Source organism: Prinia subflava, chromosome 1 (genome assembly GCF_021018805.1).
Source record: "Prinia subflava isolate CZ2003 ecotype Zambia chromosome 1, Cam_Psub_1.2, whole genome shotgun sequence".
In the NCBI taxonomy this organism is placed as follows: domain Eukaryota; kingdom Metazoa; phylum Chordata; class Aves; order Passeriformes; family Cisticolidae; genus Prinia; species Prinia subflava.
This window is the reverse complement of record NC_086247.1, coordinates 125,452,805-125,470,286: the sequence shown is the minus strand read 5'-3', so window position 1 is coordinate 125,470,286 and position 17,482 is coordinate 125,452,805. Positions and strand designations below refer to the sequence as shown.

The following is a 17,482-nucleotide window of genomic DNA, read 5'->3' as shown; positions in this document are numbered from 1 at the left end:
ATAAAAGGGGTTTATATTAATCATATAAAACTGAATTTCTATTTTTATGTCAAACCGATTCACCAAGTTTATTAGAGCTCCTTTTCTTATGTTTTACAAGAAGAAACTTCAAAAAATAGGATTTCTGTATTACTGGGTAACAAAACTTCTTTTGGTAATGAAAAATTTTGGTATAACTCCAGATCAGTACACATTCAAAACTACCACAGAGTTCAGCTAATTTAAACCATAAAATTAATATAAAATTAATTTTATTATATTTTTAAAAGTAGTTGTTTCCTATTTATAGATTTTATCAATGTTTCCTAACACCTGAAATTAAGAAAAAAAATTATATATTCACCTTGGAGAAAAGAAAAGGAGAATGAACGTAAGACCTGGGCAACATTGCATATATTTAACTTCAAAATAATTTTTAGCAAATAAAATGTGTAAACCACTAAACAATTTTCATCTTTTCTGAAAGCAAACATTGAACTGGACTCACTATGACTCAATGCATAGGGAAATTAAAAATGTGCATCTTTTCCTACACAATAAATTGTTACAGCAAATCAATAATAGTTAATTAACCATCCACAAAATTTCAAAATTAATCCTAGCCCAACTTCCAACAAGTATTTAATCCATAAGTATTGATTTCTTTCTCTAAGCTCCTTCCAAACAGATAAAAAGAAACAGACTTTTAAAGTTTATAATGACATCTAAGACACTGACTGACTACAGAAAAGAAGGTTCTTTCTATACATGATCACAGAAAAATAAAATCATCCACCAAAAAACCTAAAAAATGTGCTATGCACTAAGTACAACAGAGACTATCACCTCCTTCAGAAAGCAGAGAAAAAGTAACAGATTTTTCCTCTCGTGGGGGAAAAAAAAGCTCCTGGTGAAGACAACTCGCCAGTGGGAATCACCTTGGCTGACTTCCCATTCGCCTAAGGAAATTCCAACCTGTGTCTCTAAAGAGCATCCAAGTATCAGGAAAGAGCAGAAGAGTCACCGAAGGAAAAATCAGGTTTTTGTATGTCTGTGCAAAAAAAATTATTAAATATTTGCAAAAGTGTGACTGAACAAATTACTGATAAACTCCTACGAATGAAGTGATCCAAACATGTACTCACAGAGGTTTATCAAAAAAGAGGCCAAAATATTTCAGCTGTCAAGGCAGTACTTCCGGACACACGGAAAAATGTAAGATGCTTAAGTCAATTTTACAGAAAATAGATGAGACAAGATTTTATTTATTTTCTTTTTTAAATTGCCATAGCAGAGTTGCAATGCATAGCTATCTTTACTCAGAGTGTAGATCTATTCAGGATCTACACCTATGCCAGAAGAAACAGAAAAAATATATGTATTGCATATATAAATAAATATTCATCCATACACACTGTCATATACTAATGCTAAATGAAGCAGCAAACAGCAATTATGGATTGCTCAGTGAGGTACTTCAGTGCCTCTGACACTGTAACATGTCATCTCACATCCTGCATATATGCTGCAATTAAATTTTCAAATGTATGCATTAGTCCAAAAGATCTAACAGTCGTGTGGTTTTTAACGTAAATGCCATGAAAAGATTACATGCAAAACATTCCATCTGAGCAAAAAAAAAGTTACTTTTTTATTATTAAAAACAAAAGTAGTTTTCACTACGGTGAAACAAAGCAGACTAATCTGTCTTTATTTCCACGTACTATGTTAACATTCCTGCCATGATGTCTGACTAAGCAAATATAGAGAGATTTGCCCAGATCTGTAGCTTCAGCTGAATTGTTCTTGGTAAAGAACTCATACCCAACCAATGTGTTGTGGTGGAAATTTTTCTGAACATTATGGCTTATGGCATCCTTCACTTTACAAGGAAGTCACAAACAATGAGGATTTGCTCTACCAACTCCCCTTATTCTGGAGAAAACTCCTTCACTCAAATAGCCCTTTAAGAACCAGGATGAAACAGAAATTATTAGGTTAAGATTATCCTCATAATGCTATTCTTAGAATAATACAATACAAAAAAAGTTTATCACAGAACTCTGTTATGCCTTATACATTTTTTAAAACATGAATATATAAAACTAAAGCAATACTAGCTATATGGATAAAAACTGGCAACTGCAAAATACCACATAGCAGCTATTCTTCTTAAAATAGATGTCTGGAAAATGAGACAGAGAGACAATGCCATTTGTGTACAGACTGAGTATGTGAGGAGGTGACATCTGGGCCAGGCAAGCCCAGGCAGAAAATACCAGTCTTTCTTCCAAACTTGTTTACAACCCTATCTCCGTTGCATGTCGGCTATCAAGGAGGCATCACTGGGTAACTGTGTAGGAGGTGGGGAAGAAGGCTGGAATTGAGTTGCAGACTCCAGATTTGGAATCAGAGATTTCAACCACATCTGCAGGCAACCTAATTGGAGCAGCTGCCTGACACTCTTAAGGAAAATGGTGATGGAACAGACAAAAAGAGGCTTTTTTGGGTTATAAAGAATAGTCTGCACTCCATGGAAGAACCAAGATAAGATCTGAAAGTACATCCTCAGAACACTGTAGTTCCTTCTACCCCAGCAGCTAAAAGCTCCTGGCAAACTCTAACAGGTCACAAGCAGTTGGATATACTTACCTACTTTTCTGTAATAAGGCATTTAAAAAGCCAATTATGTAGAAAATTCTTTAGCCTAGCCTTTTGTTGTCCTTCTATATCTCAGAAAACCTCTCCTAAGAAGACAGGAGGGCTGGGATGGTTCAGGAGTAGAGAAGGCTCTGGGCACCTTTCAATCCCTAAAGGGAGCTGGGGAGAAAGCTAGTGAGGGACTTTTCACAAGGGCAGGTAGAGATAGGACAAGGTGTAATGGCTTTAAACTGAGCAAGGGTAGGTTTAGGATTGATATTAGGAAGTTCTTTATAATGAGGGTGGTGAGGCACTGGGACAGGCTGCCCACAAAAGTTGTGGATGCCCCATCCCTGGCAGTTTTCAAGGGCCCTGAGCAACCTGGTCTAGCAGAAGGTGTCCATGCCCCTGGCAGGTATCTTGGAACTAGATGATCGAGTTCCAAGTTGCCCTATACTATTAGCTGATATTATTTTTCCCCTGAATCTGAACACTAGTTTATCCTAAGATACTACACAAAATCGGATGAAAGAACATCAAGCACGCATAAAAAGTCACATTTAAACAATGAGCAACCACTGAACTAGAAAAAAAACATTACTAAAGAATCTTAACTTTAAAGACATGGAAGTCACAAAGAAATTAAAGACCTGGCAACTGATCAAATAAAGTTTTCAGTATAAACTACATATTTCAAGAGATTTTCCAGGATGACACTGATTACTTTAACTAAAGAGTTCACAACTATGAAGAAACAAAACCATTAAAAATAGTTTGGGGTTTTTAGATGCGCTAAAAATCTCCATTCATAGTTAGAAAAGTAGTCTGGAACTTTATGCTTCTCTTACTGCACAAAATACTACAAACCTGACATTAAAGCAACCACTGTTTTCCACAGTATCATATGTGGATTTCTTTGCAATGTATCCCATGTATCTCACAGATATGTGACAAGATGTTTTTTACATTACTAACGTCACTAAAGAATGTATTTATCTTACTTCTCTTTCTACTCCACACCAATGCCATAAAGCAAAGCTCTTGCTTCCCCACACTTCAGTTTCTTTTGAATCCCAGATAAGCAGAATATGATGGACTCTAAGGAAAAAGGAATGTGCATCAGCCTATGCTTAATATGCTTTAAAAAAAATCTCCAATTATTGTGATAAGAGCTCTGTTTCATCTCAAGGACTCACTGATAAGTACATTACACTAATTTAGTGCTACTTCACAGAGGTGAGTCTCAGGAAGAACAGGAATTGAAGGACTGGTTTCCGAGTAGCAGCTATGATTTTGCTTGGCAAAATAGCAGACAATTCCAGGTTTCTTCTAGTTTAGTACAAGACATATATAGCCCAACACACAGTTGGGCTATATATAAAACCACAAGTCTTTATCTCCTGAGTATGGCATGAACAGGCTATGGAGGTGCCTTAAAATGCCTGATTCTGTCCCAAGCAGCAGAATGGTTCCTAGTACCTTGAGCAACAGAGAAGAGGCTGAACTCCATCTACAAACACTGTCTGTATTTGACCTTATCCTTTCTCCTAGAGCAGTTAAGCTGTTCAATTTATAATTCACTTTTCTGCTTTACTGATATTAAACACATTTGTGTCATGGGTTAGCACTGGCTAGATGTTAATGCACCTATGAATGTATGTTTTTTCTCTAACAACTACTGTGGGATGTGATCAGGAACAGAGCAGAGCAGGCTCAAAACTTGAAAACAGAAAACAAAACTTTATTACATTACATAAGAACAGAAATAGAAAAGGAAAAAAAAAACCAGAAATGAAAACTTCTCAGAACATTTCTTCTCTTCCTTTAACTTCTACCTCTTACACATTACTCTCTATGGACCAAAACCTTGGGTTTTAAATCAAACAATCACTATTCAAAAAAACTAATCTTTAATTCAGCAAGGGAGAGAAGAGTCTTTCTTGCACCACAGACTGCTCTTCAGAAAACATGGATCTACCCCTTATGTGTTTCCATGTCACCCACAGCACCACCCGGAGAAGTCTGCCAGGGGACACTTTCTCTTTCCTATGTCTAGTGCTCTCACCACTGTCCATGGGCCAAAGCTGCATATAGAGCTTTTTTTAAGGATGCTTGCATGCCGGGCTCTCCCCATCTTTCCCCTGGGGCCGAGGGTTTCTTCTCTGAGGCCAGAGGGCACCACCACACCCTCTTCCTCTCTTCTCTGCTCGCTCTACTGCAGCAAGTCAAGCCAGCTACATCCACCCAAATGCAGTTTATGTTCAAAAGAGATTCAAGTTCCGTCTATGGCTAACATTATGCAAGAAAAGTCTAGCCTAAAAGCCACTCCTCTTCATCTCTGCCTATCTGAAGTTCTTTTCATCTTCCTTTATCATCTCAGTCCCAAGCTGTCTCTCTCTCTCTTCTGAAACTACTAGCCATGAGAATCAATGTCTGGGAAAAGTTTCCTTCTGCCTCAGAAAGAGTTAACAGTTCTTGGCTCCGGCAGGGCTGCAGGCTCAGGCACTCCCAAGCTCAGCAACTCCCACAGGCGGCTGGGCACCTTCTCCCAGAAGGTAGGGGGTGGGGAGAGGACAGGCCAGAAAGCACCTCCACAGTTTTCCACCCCTCCATCCTGGATGGGGCCAGCTCAGCTCCAGTCCTGTTCACTCTCTCCCCACTCCGGGGCTCCAGCTTACCTCAGCCCTGCCGCGTGGTTCCCCTCAGCCCTGCCACATGGTTCCCCTCCTCCACTCAGCCTTGTAAGCTGAGAAGAGGAGGAGGTGAAGATGTTTCTCTGCTGAAACCAGAACCCAAAAGAGGCAGACCCTCTGGGAGTCCTTGCTTTTAACCCCTTGTGTTCTCAGAGGCGTGTCCAAACCTCCCAGTGACTACTCCAGGTGCCAGCATAAAACTTGACCACTGATTGGTTTGCCCACAACTTCCTGGAAAATTCACCTCCCCCTCAAACCGAGACAATTTGTAGGATAAAAAAAAAAAAAATCCAAATGTGCATATTTTGAAGATTCATGCATTTATATGTATGTTGTGTCAACACACAGAACTCCACAGGACATAGACATCAAAAGTCATATCCCAATACTGAGAATACAGAAAACATGGTTCCTCAGTGAAAAATGGGATATATACAAGGAAATTTTTGCATCTTTTTATATAGAAGTTTTTAAACTTTGCTACACAGTGTTTTTACTGCTACCATACTAACACATTTGAAGAGAACCAGTAATTTATTAAGCAAATGGAAGCTTTTTACTCAATAGAGAGGTCTAACTGTCTCCTACACTTTCCCAGATAGTGTAAATACAACCAGTTCTTCTGGATGATATGTTGAAAGAAGTGAGAGAAGCTGTATCCCTCAACAAGACACCAAGAAATTAATAGTGTCTTGACAAAAGAGTTGCTATTGTGGACGAAGCAGTGCAGGGAGGGGTAGAATAATATTCCTTTTACTCCACCCCACCATGCTGGCCACACAAATGGGAACAAGACATGATCTACTGTTTGAAATTAATCTCCACCCATAAAGTCTTTTAAAATACCACATTCTCTTTGGTCTTTTCTTCTTTTAGATTTGCAAAAAATATTTCAACATAAGCCACTATTTTCAGCATCTTGAAAAACAGAATGTAAGACAGAAAAGAAAAAAAAGAGAAATCATTCATTTCAAGAGACTTCAATAACATATGGTTTTCATTTATTAAAAAGAACATTTCACAGATAATGGAAAGAGTTATGTTGAAATGTAATTTTCAATTAATTACTTTTTAAATTATGTTGTCTGATCTCCAATTGGTACCAAAAATATAATCAGCTTTCATCTACTGACAGTAATTGCTCTGGGTTATTTTTTTGGGGGGTTGGGTAAAGTTAATTTAACTGATTATTTCTTTTTAAACTACTCATATTGACCCAATATGTGAAAAATTAACTGTTGAATAAGAGTAGATATTACAGGGCCTTGATCCACACACAGTGCTATGACAACAATGGCAAACACTAATGCACTCACAATTACGTGATCAGCTGTGAACACCAGTGCTAAAGCATTCCCACAAAAGTCAAAGTCTTGAAGATTCATTGACTATCACATTTCAAAACGCCAAAAGATGCGGAAAAAAAGTGGAGAGACTATATACAGAGGATTAACAAGCTAAAACCCATGAATCGCATGAGAATCCGTAAGTTCTTGGTGTTTAAAATGTATTTAAAATGTTCATAGGGCAGAAATTCAAATCAAATTTGGAATTCCTCATGAAGATGGCTTTGGGCATCAGGGTAAAATTTGGTTTAAACTCGAAGTCCTTAGCATTTCCTAGTCTAAGCATTCCATTTAATACAATTTTTACATAATTAAGTTTGAAATTCTGGTAACCAAATAAAACTATTTCTTAGTTATATCAGCATTCAAATTCATATCTACTGATATGAATGTTTAAAAAAAATTTAAAAACCCACATACTCTCACAGGCTGCTCCTACCAAATACTCCATATCGACAAATAATATTTGGATATTACCAATACACAGACATAAATTACTGCCAAAAATTTCCCCCAGCTTTTCAAAGAAGCAAGTTCAACAAAACATCTAATGTGGAAACAGGAAAACTCTGGTTTTATACAATAATTAGATTTTTAAGCATAACATTCTCATATTATTAAAATAAATTGATACTTATTACCAGAATAAGTCTGGAATGTATTCACCAGCTACTGCAGTCTCGTCCCAATCTCACATGCAGGTGAAAAAAAAACAAAAACCAAACTCTTTTTTATCAGCAGGTTTTCCTTAATACGTAATTCTATATGTGCAGAAGTTTGTATATCCTTAAGTACTACACACATAAGTACTTGTATTTAATACTTTTACTAAAGTATGCTACATTTACTATACAATGATTTTTTTTTTTAAGAAGAGTGATAAATCACATACTTCTTGAAGGTTCTTGTAGAAGATTATCATTCAGAGTCTACTTGAAATTAGTATATATCAAACAAGTGACAAGTAGATAGTTGGCATTCTGTCCCAAAAGAACTGGTCAGGAAAAATGGGTAAGTGGCATGGTTCAGACAAAAGCCAAATAAAATAGCAGAATTAAGGAATCTCTGAAAAACGTCAGTTACGGCAAAAAGTTCTGGTTGAAACAAACAATTTATCTGCACATGGAGATTGTGTAAAAAACCTGCTCATGGACAAACGTGTCTGAATTGGTATTTCCATAATGTCCCTTAAATTAAGAAAAATCATTTTTCTATGCATGTTCTATGGCAATGGTATTCTCACATATTTCACCTGTAATGACTCTGTCTGTGCACTGCAAATTTTCTGGAGGTTATTTCAGCTACATGTTTTAAAAATACTTGCTGCAACACTTTTAGTAAGAAAAGTAGTATGTGACAATGTCATGTTACCTGTTACTGTCCATCCCCCCATCTTTAAAGTTTTAAAAAATACAAATTAATAAACTTTCACTTCATAAATGAACAGTTTGCTGAGATTTAACACAATCTGAGCCTAATTGGAACTTTCACTTGGAATAATAACATACACCAATGGAAAAAGGGTTTAAAATGTTCTGTTCAATTGGCCAACATGTTACAACCACTTGTATACTAAGTAAATGTATGGATTTTAGTAAAAGTGACCTATACTAACTGATCTAAGTTTGACTTTCTCCTCATCAGTATTTAAAAGTATAGCTTAGAAAAAACTAAAAGGATATGAGTAGTGGTATTCCTATGCACTTTCACAAACATCATCTAGATGCTACCATGCAGGTGAATCAAGCCTAGCTGAAGCCAACACAATAAAAACCAGAAAACATAACATATTCTTCTTCATAATGAAAACAAACACCCCCCATCATAATTAAATAGCCTGTCTAAAGCTCTTTAAGTTGCCTTTTTTAATGTGTGACATGTAAATGACAGTGGTAATAGGCTCATACAGTTTAAACCTAAGGTCCTGTACAATACAATAATGTAAAGGAAAAAAGGGATAAAAATAAGTTCTTAAGGCAGAGAAGTGTATCAGAAGGAAAGGAGGATATCAGAGAAGGAGATTAGCACTGGTAGCACAGACTGACAAAAGGAGATAGAGAAAGACCTGTAAAGATAATAAAAAATATTCAAAATGGAACAGCTTTGCAGCAGAAATTGACTATCTAAACTATTTCACACCTCAATGCCCTCAACACGCTCCACAGAAAGGAGGCTCACAGCCAGACTGCCAACAATTCTGTCTGGCAGGCTTCCCAACTCTCTAGGTATCCAAAAAGCTTTCCCTAGAAATTTTGGCCATAGAGCCAGAAAAACAGAGTATCCAGTGTATGAATTCTACAATATATTTCTGGCGATACACACAAGATATTACATTCTTTTCTTTTGTAGATAGAAAGATGCAACTTAAGCATCTTACATGTGAGGGACAGGCTTCTCCTACATTATATATGCCACAGTTCTGCACATCCTACTAGCCTTCTGTAAATTAGTTCCAATTTGAATTCACTTCATCCCATCATTTGGACAAAAATAGAAAGATGTGACTTCTGCAGTAACTTTTTTTATAGAAAATTAAATCTTTCTATCTGTAGTAGAAATACTTCACTTAATATATTATAATAAGGCAAACATAAAGTATCCTTTCAAACCATATTTCTGTGTGCTTGAAACTGTAAGTGCTTCTCCACTTATGTCAATGGGCCCAAGACATCTCTTTTTACAATTTTGTCTTCTTTCCAGACTGCCAGGGCCACAGGAACACTATTACAACATCCTTCTCCTCTTCATGACTAAACCACAATCATACTTGGCGTTCATCTTGTGATCAGCTACACCTCAATTTATCTGACAATGCCAGCTGGACTAGGGTACACCACACTCTACTCTGCACACGTGCATCTCATTCCATTTACTGCAGTCCATTACATCATCAAGCTTTACCAGTGTGATATTAATTCCCAAATTACATTTTGTTTGTTGAGTCTATTACTATTCATCTACTCATTTGACAAAGAAACTAGCTAAATACTGATGAGATTACACTCAAGATTGGTCACAGACACACTCCTTTAATGCTGAAACCTCTTTCAGGACATGCTGAAGTCACTCTGTTAGCTTATTTGAAAAAATAAATAACCTTGGTCATCTGAAGAAAGTCCTGTTGGGAATGGGGAGTTCTGCTCTTACTAACACATTTCCAAAAGCTCAGCTGGCCTCTGACCCCAGAAAGTGAAGGGTTCCTCCAAAACTAATCCTTTCACTCTCTTGACTTTCTCATTGTTCTCATGTTCTGGCTTCCTCTTCCCAGAACAGCAGAGCTGGAGCTTTTTAACACCTTTGTCTTACGAAGAAAGAATAACTAGGTCACTTAAAAAAACTCGTCCATTTGATTCATTTGATTAGTCCTTCTTCCCTTTCTTCTTTTTCCCCATTTTACTTTTATACCTGGTTTGAGGTTACTGAAGTTTCTCACGTGTAGCTTCTTGGGTTGATGATCAGCATTTTAACCATTTCTCTTGCAATTGCTGTAAAGTCACAATTGCTTAAAGCACAGCAAAACCCTTATTCAAATTAATTAATCCGCAAGTTTACATCTGCCACATACAAATACATGGTATTATATGGTTACAGAAATCAGTATTTAATATTTTTTCCTGAGTTGTGTTCTTATCATTTCAGAATAATATAGACCACTATGAGATCTCACAGTGAGGCAAAGTTTCTGTGACAAGTATGGAACAAGTCAATTACTTGCTCTTATTTCTCATATTCAACTCAATTGATGTTAGTAAAATTATGTACTGTGAATGACAAAAATGAAATCCACGCAGTGAAAAACTCTGCCAGCAGAAAAGGAATGCATTCTGGTTTTCAGATTTAAGTATTACTCTGTCACCTGAAAGAATAGCCACATGCAGTATTTATTAATACGTGCCTCTCAATGGAAGCCTACAAAATAAAATATACAGCACCTATGCATAAAGAAAGAAAAAAAATAACATTACTTACTTGATTAAGTATATCTTGTTTCTGTAACACATGCAAGGAAAGAAAGAACATACATACATTAGTGCAGTGCCATAACACTCAAGCTCTGTTTTTATCACAGAAATATTTTTAGTGAAAGGTTAGTGATTTAGATGAGCAGGTTTAAGACATTAGATGGACTACCCCATTTTCTTGCATTAGCATATAAGTAAAGAAAATGGTTGTAAGTCAGCTTTCTAGTCTTTATTAGACAGTGCAAGCAATTTATTTCTAAACATGCAATGACAGACAACCAAGAAAGATAAATGAATATAATGTTAGTCTTTCTTCCATGTGTACTTTAAAAAAGCATTAAAAATTGTTACCAGGAAGAGCTGTAAATGAAACTGAATTCAGTTATCAGAACTGAATACTCTAAAATCCAAGTGGGAAGGTCTTGGAGATGATCCTCAGTGCCTCCACATGGAACATACAAGAGCACCAGGGTATCAGGTCAGGCCTGTAGGACTTTGACAAAGGCAGATCCTGCTTGAGTCCCTCATCCTTGACACCTAAACTCCTATGACAAGTTGACCCACTCAGTAGATGAGGATATTGTCTACCTTGACTTCTGTAGATTCCATATCGTTAAGATCAGAAAAGACCTCTAAGGTCTTTAGTACAGCCTTTAACCCTGCATTCTCCTGGAGAAACTGTCATCTCGTGGCTTGGACAGGTGCACCCTTTGCTGGCTAATACACTGGCCAGGTTTTTACCCTGCTCTAGCCAGGTGGCTGGGCCTAGGGAGTGCTGGTCAGTGGAGTTATATCCAGTTAGTAGCCAGTCAGAAGTGGTGTTTCCCAGGACTCACCAAGTCATTTATAATATCTGTATCAATGATCTGGACAAAGGTATGACTTGCACCTCAGTCAGTCTGAAGATGATGCCCTGTTGGGCAAGAGCTTTGATTTCCTACTTGAGGGTAGGAAGGCTCTGCATAGGGATCTGGACAGGCTAAGTCTGAGTGGGCTAAGTCAGTGATATGAGGTTCAACAAGGCCCAGTGCCATGTCCTGCACTTGGGTCACAGTGAGCCCAGGCAGTTCCACACGCTGGGGGAAAATTGTGTGGAAAGCTGGCCAGCAGAAAAGGAGTTGGACATGCTGGCTGACAGCCAGTTGAACATGGGCCAGCATATGCCCAGGTGGCCAAGAAAGCCCATGGACTACTCCATAAACAAAAACTTAGGATGCTCTCAAAAAGGATGACAGCACTAGGACTACAAGTACACAATGCTATGTATTTACTGCCCATTTATACACTTTTGTCTTTAGCTCTATCTGCTTTCCTAATTCTTGCCAACCTATTCATTGCTACCCTCAAAGCGAAACGGATGAAATTAATTATTATAAATCTCAAATGATGAAAAGAGTATTTATCAATGGCAGCTGGTCTTAGACTACCTATGTGTCTTATCCCATGTATAAAATCCAATCTTAATTACCTCTTTGATACTGACTCAGAGAAGAACATGAAAGGGCAGGTGTTCAGTAGCATTCCTAGAAATTTTAGGCATCTCCTTTACATTGAAAGTAGAGAGTAAAGTTCCATAAATAAACTCTCTATAGTAGATAACCTTCTGATAATTATATACACCTCTTCTCCCAATCCCAAAATCCACTCACTCAACAAGATATAAAATAATGTAAAAACAAACCAGATTATTTCAGGTAGCAAATTTTCATTATCAATGGCTATTTGCATTCCATTAGATCAGCTTGTGATAAAAAACTGCATTGTAGAACCACAGGAGTGGAATAAACTCCTAAACTCCTTATATAAAGATATAAGTAAATATTTAAGTAAATATATCACTCTGCTGAATTTGCCATAGGTCTATGACTCATGTTTATTGGAAAAAAACTGGCATATTCTGGCATATCATATTAAGAATAAGACTTAAACCATTTGGAGTGTTTATAAGATAACGATCTAGGAAAGAGAGGTAAAATGAAAATATGATGATATCCTCTACAAAACAAAACAACCAAAACAGAAGTGCTGTCCAGAATATAAGCAAACAAATAGCTTCATTAAGATTGATGCCAGCTGGATCAATTAATTTTTGTCACCTCATTTACTTAAACCCAATCCACAGGGTCCTCATCCAACCACATAAAATCAACTTGCAAATCATTCTGTAAAGAGTTTATCCACACAGCAGGCTGAATGCATGAATATAGACACACCTGTGCAAAGGCAGTTCTTGTCAGAACAGAATATTCACTCAGTGCCACAGGAAATTTCAGCCACTTTGCTTCCAGTTAGCAGCTTATGGCATGAACCTTGAGCTAACAAATCTTATTAGATCCAAAGTAGCTTTGTTCTAGCTATGTTTTCTTTATGTTGCACTGCCTGAAGCCTACGTGCTGAGCAGCAAAGTACAAAAGCTGTCAGGGTTAGCCTAGGTCCAGTATTGACCCAGGAGCAGTGAATAACTTGATTCCTGCTGAAGATATTGAAGTCATCACAGGGTGTCTGTCTTGAATTCCTTCTTCCCCTACCCGCCTCCTGTCCTGCTCCCTGCCCTGGGTATTTTGCTGCTCTGGATGTTTCAATACACTGCTAGAATTGTGCAGATGAACAGCTGTGAAATGAAGAACAGGGAGACACCATGCAGAGTCACAGACTCGTCTCAAGACCAACTGTGCTTATTAATTCCAACTTGGCAAAAATTTTGCTGATTCACCTGGCTTCAGTCAGAGCAGCTTTCCTGGGTACCCATCTTGCCATGACTGAACTTCCATGTAGCCCCAAATTGGAAGAATGACTTTGTTAAAAGAGACTAATCACACCACTTCAGGTCATCATGTTTATATACAATTGACAATTTGAAAATATGTTACCTATATGGCAACATATTATTTAAATACACATAAAATGCAGTTATTTTTTACTTTAACAGGGTACACTTCACAAAACTGAACATGCTGTATGATGACTGATAATGAGTGAAAAATTAGAAGAAAAAACTTGTAACAGATTAAGGCCATTTTATCAGTTCACATTTTTCCTAGAAAAAAAAAACAAACCCAAAACCAAAAGTATGTCTGTGTTCTAAGAAAAAGTAGGTAAGGGAGGTCCTACCGCCTGTGGATGATCACAGCATTCCCATCCATTTATATTCTGTGACTGTACTAAGCTAGAAACCTGAAAATCTAAGATGATAATTTACAGGATCAACTCACACTATTTTACTGAATTGTTAGGTTTTTTTCCTCAGAAACTGACTAAAATGACCAGCATTATGACTGACCAAGTTCAAACATCAAATGATTTTTCAACACCTAAAAAGCTATAACTCATTAGTTGGCAATAATTGTATTATTGCCAATATGTTGTCAATAATTTTTTGCATTTTACATCTTGAAATTAAAGATCAAGTAATTTTCATAATGGTCAGCACATTTCTATCCTTAATTTCACATAATGTGAGCACAGTCAGAAATATTACTATTAGAAACATTGCTGAAACCGTTTTTTATTTAGTTACATTCTGAATCACACTACTAGGATGTGCTAAGCAAATGCAAATTTCAATTGAGCATAAGAAAACAAAACAATCTGGCTTCTTCTTCCAGCCAAATCAGAATACTTTGTCTAGTGGAGAATCTGTACTGGCAATCTGCATACACAGCTTTTTTTCAGCTGAATTCTTTGTTTTGTAACATAGGAAAATCCCACTACCAGAAACAACACAAGGGAAACAGAATTTAAAAAGAAATCTTCATGTACTCCATTTTTATCATTTTTATAACTTTTGAAATTAAGCCTAACATTTCTAATCTTCAGAGATGTGAAAACCATACTAATCTTACCATAAGGGTTGTGGAGGTGTTTTGGGTGTTTGGTTTTTATTTGGGGGCAGGGGGGAAGAGAATCTGTGTGCTGATTTAACCGAGTGATATTTTAGTTATTTACACAGAGTCATGGCCTTTTCTCACCAGCCCACCAGGCGAGGCAGACGAAGGTACACAAGAATCTGGCAAGGGGAACAGCTGGGATAACTGACCCAACTGACTACAGAGATATTCCAGATCATATGGCATCCTGGTTTTTTTTGCTTTCCAAACACTTTCAAATATCCCAAACACCTGATTTATAAATAATCTTATATTTCAAATGCTTAGAATGGCTGCAGAATCTGTAAACTGTCCCCATTAGTTCTGATCATTAAGAAACAGGAAAAATTACCCCTTCAGGATTATATTTTGCTAACACACCACTGCCATGGAATTCTTCTAAGACATCCTTAATTTTCTTGGTGGAATCTGGAGAAAAAAATAAAGAGAAAGAAATTGAAAATACAGAACACTGATTTACATAATATGAACTGTAATTAAAAAAACAACAATCAAAACTGCTAATAGCTTTTCACAATGCACATCAGTAATTTTCTGTAGCTGCATGAGAGCTGTGGGCACAAAGAAAATGAGAACATACTTTATAAACCTTCTTAACAAGTGCTGTAAAAACCAGTAAGTAAACACAGTAAACAAAAATGCTCAGAAACAAACACTCTTTGATCTAATCCTTAACTATTATATATCATATTTCTGAAGGACCTTTTTTCAGGACTATTTCAGGTCACTTTTCTTGTCCTTAAATCAACCACAAAACATGGTCATTTCCACCAGCAGTACAAAACCTCCTTTGGCAGAGCTGCCAGTGAGTAGAGGAGCTGGACTATATCATGATAAATGGGAACCTTCCAGAAAAAATCTCTTCAGTGGTCATGTCACAGAAAACAAATGTTGTTCTCAAAACCTCAATTTTTGCAGACTGCCTAGGTCTAAAAACCATCAGCTTCAGTAACCTTTGTTAAACAGAATTGTGCAAATCCCTGCAGTTCGGAATCAGGTAGGTATAATTTTTCCAATTTATTTTAGCTATATGCAGAATAACAAAGCAATTATTTCAGTAAGTTGCCATTACATAAAACCCTTGAACTCAGATTCACTTAGAACTCATCATGCACATAACCATCTTTTCCACATTAAATATCTCAGCAACACAAGAAAAATAACTCTAACTCGTTTGTTTCTTTAAAATGCAGTAATTGAGTGTACAATGGTCAAATGTGCATCATGGCCACAACACCATGTAATGAGTACCAAGGCAGTGAATAAGAGAATAGGTGAACTTTGCATCTGCAGTTTATTTACAACAAAAGCTGGAAGGAAAGTAGAGAAGCAAAGAGCGAACCAAGAACAAGATTCTCTAGGGTAATTATTTCAGCACTTAATACTCCAAACATTAGGACCTAACATGGCTTTTATTAATTAAATCAACAAAATAAGGCATTCTAATAGTTCTTAGACTTTAAAGAAATCCAGCATCTTAAACTTGACTCTAAAACGTACATTTGGCAAATTATGTGACCTGAAAGGAGAAAGTGTAGCAGCCAAGGATTTGAACAATAGTTATGTAACAGTTCTGTAACAGTTCATAGCAGCTATAAACAGGATGCAACCCTAAAATTCAGTTTTAAGAGGTGTTGGAGGAGGTGTTTCCCTCCCACTCTCACACACAGTTTACACAGTAATAAGAACGGCTCTTCCATTTATCAAATTTTCTTAAATAAAAACACCTGAGACTATGTGTGGCCTCAATAAAATTGTTTATTTTCACTAATTGGATGTATTTCAACGTTATTGTCAACTGTAAGCAACGGAGTTTAGCAGGTCTCTTGGGCAGTCTATGCAAACATTTACTTGACAAAATCATCTATAATCTTATTGCTAAGTCATTTGAATTACAACAGAAAATTCTAACTTGATGTAAAAAAATAAAAATAATACAAAAATAAATATGTTAAACAACAAATTTTATTATCAGCTGTAAATAGAAGCTGGTGGGTTAGACACTTACTGACCAGGACAAGCACACAAATTGATGACTGACAACATTTTATTTTTACTTGCTTTCCATTATTTTAATATGTTTTTCAGTATTCATATGCATGGTTGTATTTAAAAACCATTGCATCTTGTGATAATGATGTCAGTAACTACAAAATCAGCAGTGTGAGATGAGCAGATGTGTGGCAGAACTTTGGAGGAAAGTTTAAACGCACATCAAATAGAAAGACAGCAAGGCCTCCTCAGACATCTTTTACAGTCCAAATTAAAAAATACATAAATAAAATAGAAACTGACTACTTTCTAGAGGTTTTAAAACAATGTCTTGAGGTTTTCTTTCAGCAATGACTGTACTTTCATCTCACATTTTGCCAGATAGTATGTTCATATTTAAATTGGTATTACGTCTATGCAACTGTAGTTAAAAGCAAAACCTATGTTATGTTACTTATTGAAATTGAATTGAATTCTTGCTTTCCATTTTTTTTCCTAACTTTTCTTAGTCAAGTATCAAGATAGAAAATATGCTCTATTGCAACAACAATGTAACTATTCACGTTTACAATGCAGGAGTCTAAAACAGTCACACCCAAAAGCATTGCCTTCATGTTTGAGATTATGGCCAAGAAAATAAAGGTCCACAGATGTATATTCCGCTTCAGTTGTCCAGAAAAATTTTGAAAAGATTTCCACATTCAGGTCAGGAGCTGTTCTATTTTGAGTACTACGGCCAAGGCAGAATAATTTTTACAATCTTTTGTTCACAGTCATTCAATCACTTTTTTCAGTTCATGTGACAGTATCCAAGATAGAATAGAGATCTTTCAAGATGTTCAAAATGACATATCAATATTTTAAGAAGAATGCCAACACACCATGTTCTGCCTTCATACTCCTTAACAGTGCTAACAACTCTCAGAAAAAATTAATTCTTCTTCCTCAGCCTCCAGTAGACAAACTAATATGGGGAACATGTT

The 17,482-nt window shown here is 36.5% G+C and overlaps 1 protein-coding gene across 1 annotated transcript in view; it reads right to left on the bottom strand.

Annotated features, from left to right (window-relative positions):
* DGKB (diacylglycerol kinase beta) overlaps positions 1 to 17,482 on the bottom strand; it is a 333,490-nt gene that overhangs the window by 257,663 nt on the left and 58,345 nt on the right. Inside the window, exons 3-4 of the mRNA XM_063411359.1 lie at positions 14,839 to 14,915; positions 10,628 to 10,648 (exon numbers count right to left, since the gene is read on the bottom strand). Of these exons, the coding sequence (XP_063267429.1) occupies positions 10,628 to 10,648; positions 14,839 to 14,915 (98 nt within the window). The remainder of the gene's footprint in view (positions 1 to 10,627; positions 10,649 to 14,838; positions 14,916 to 17,482) is intronic.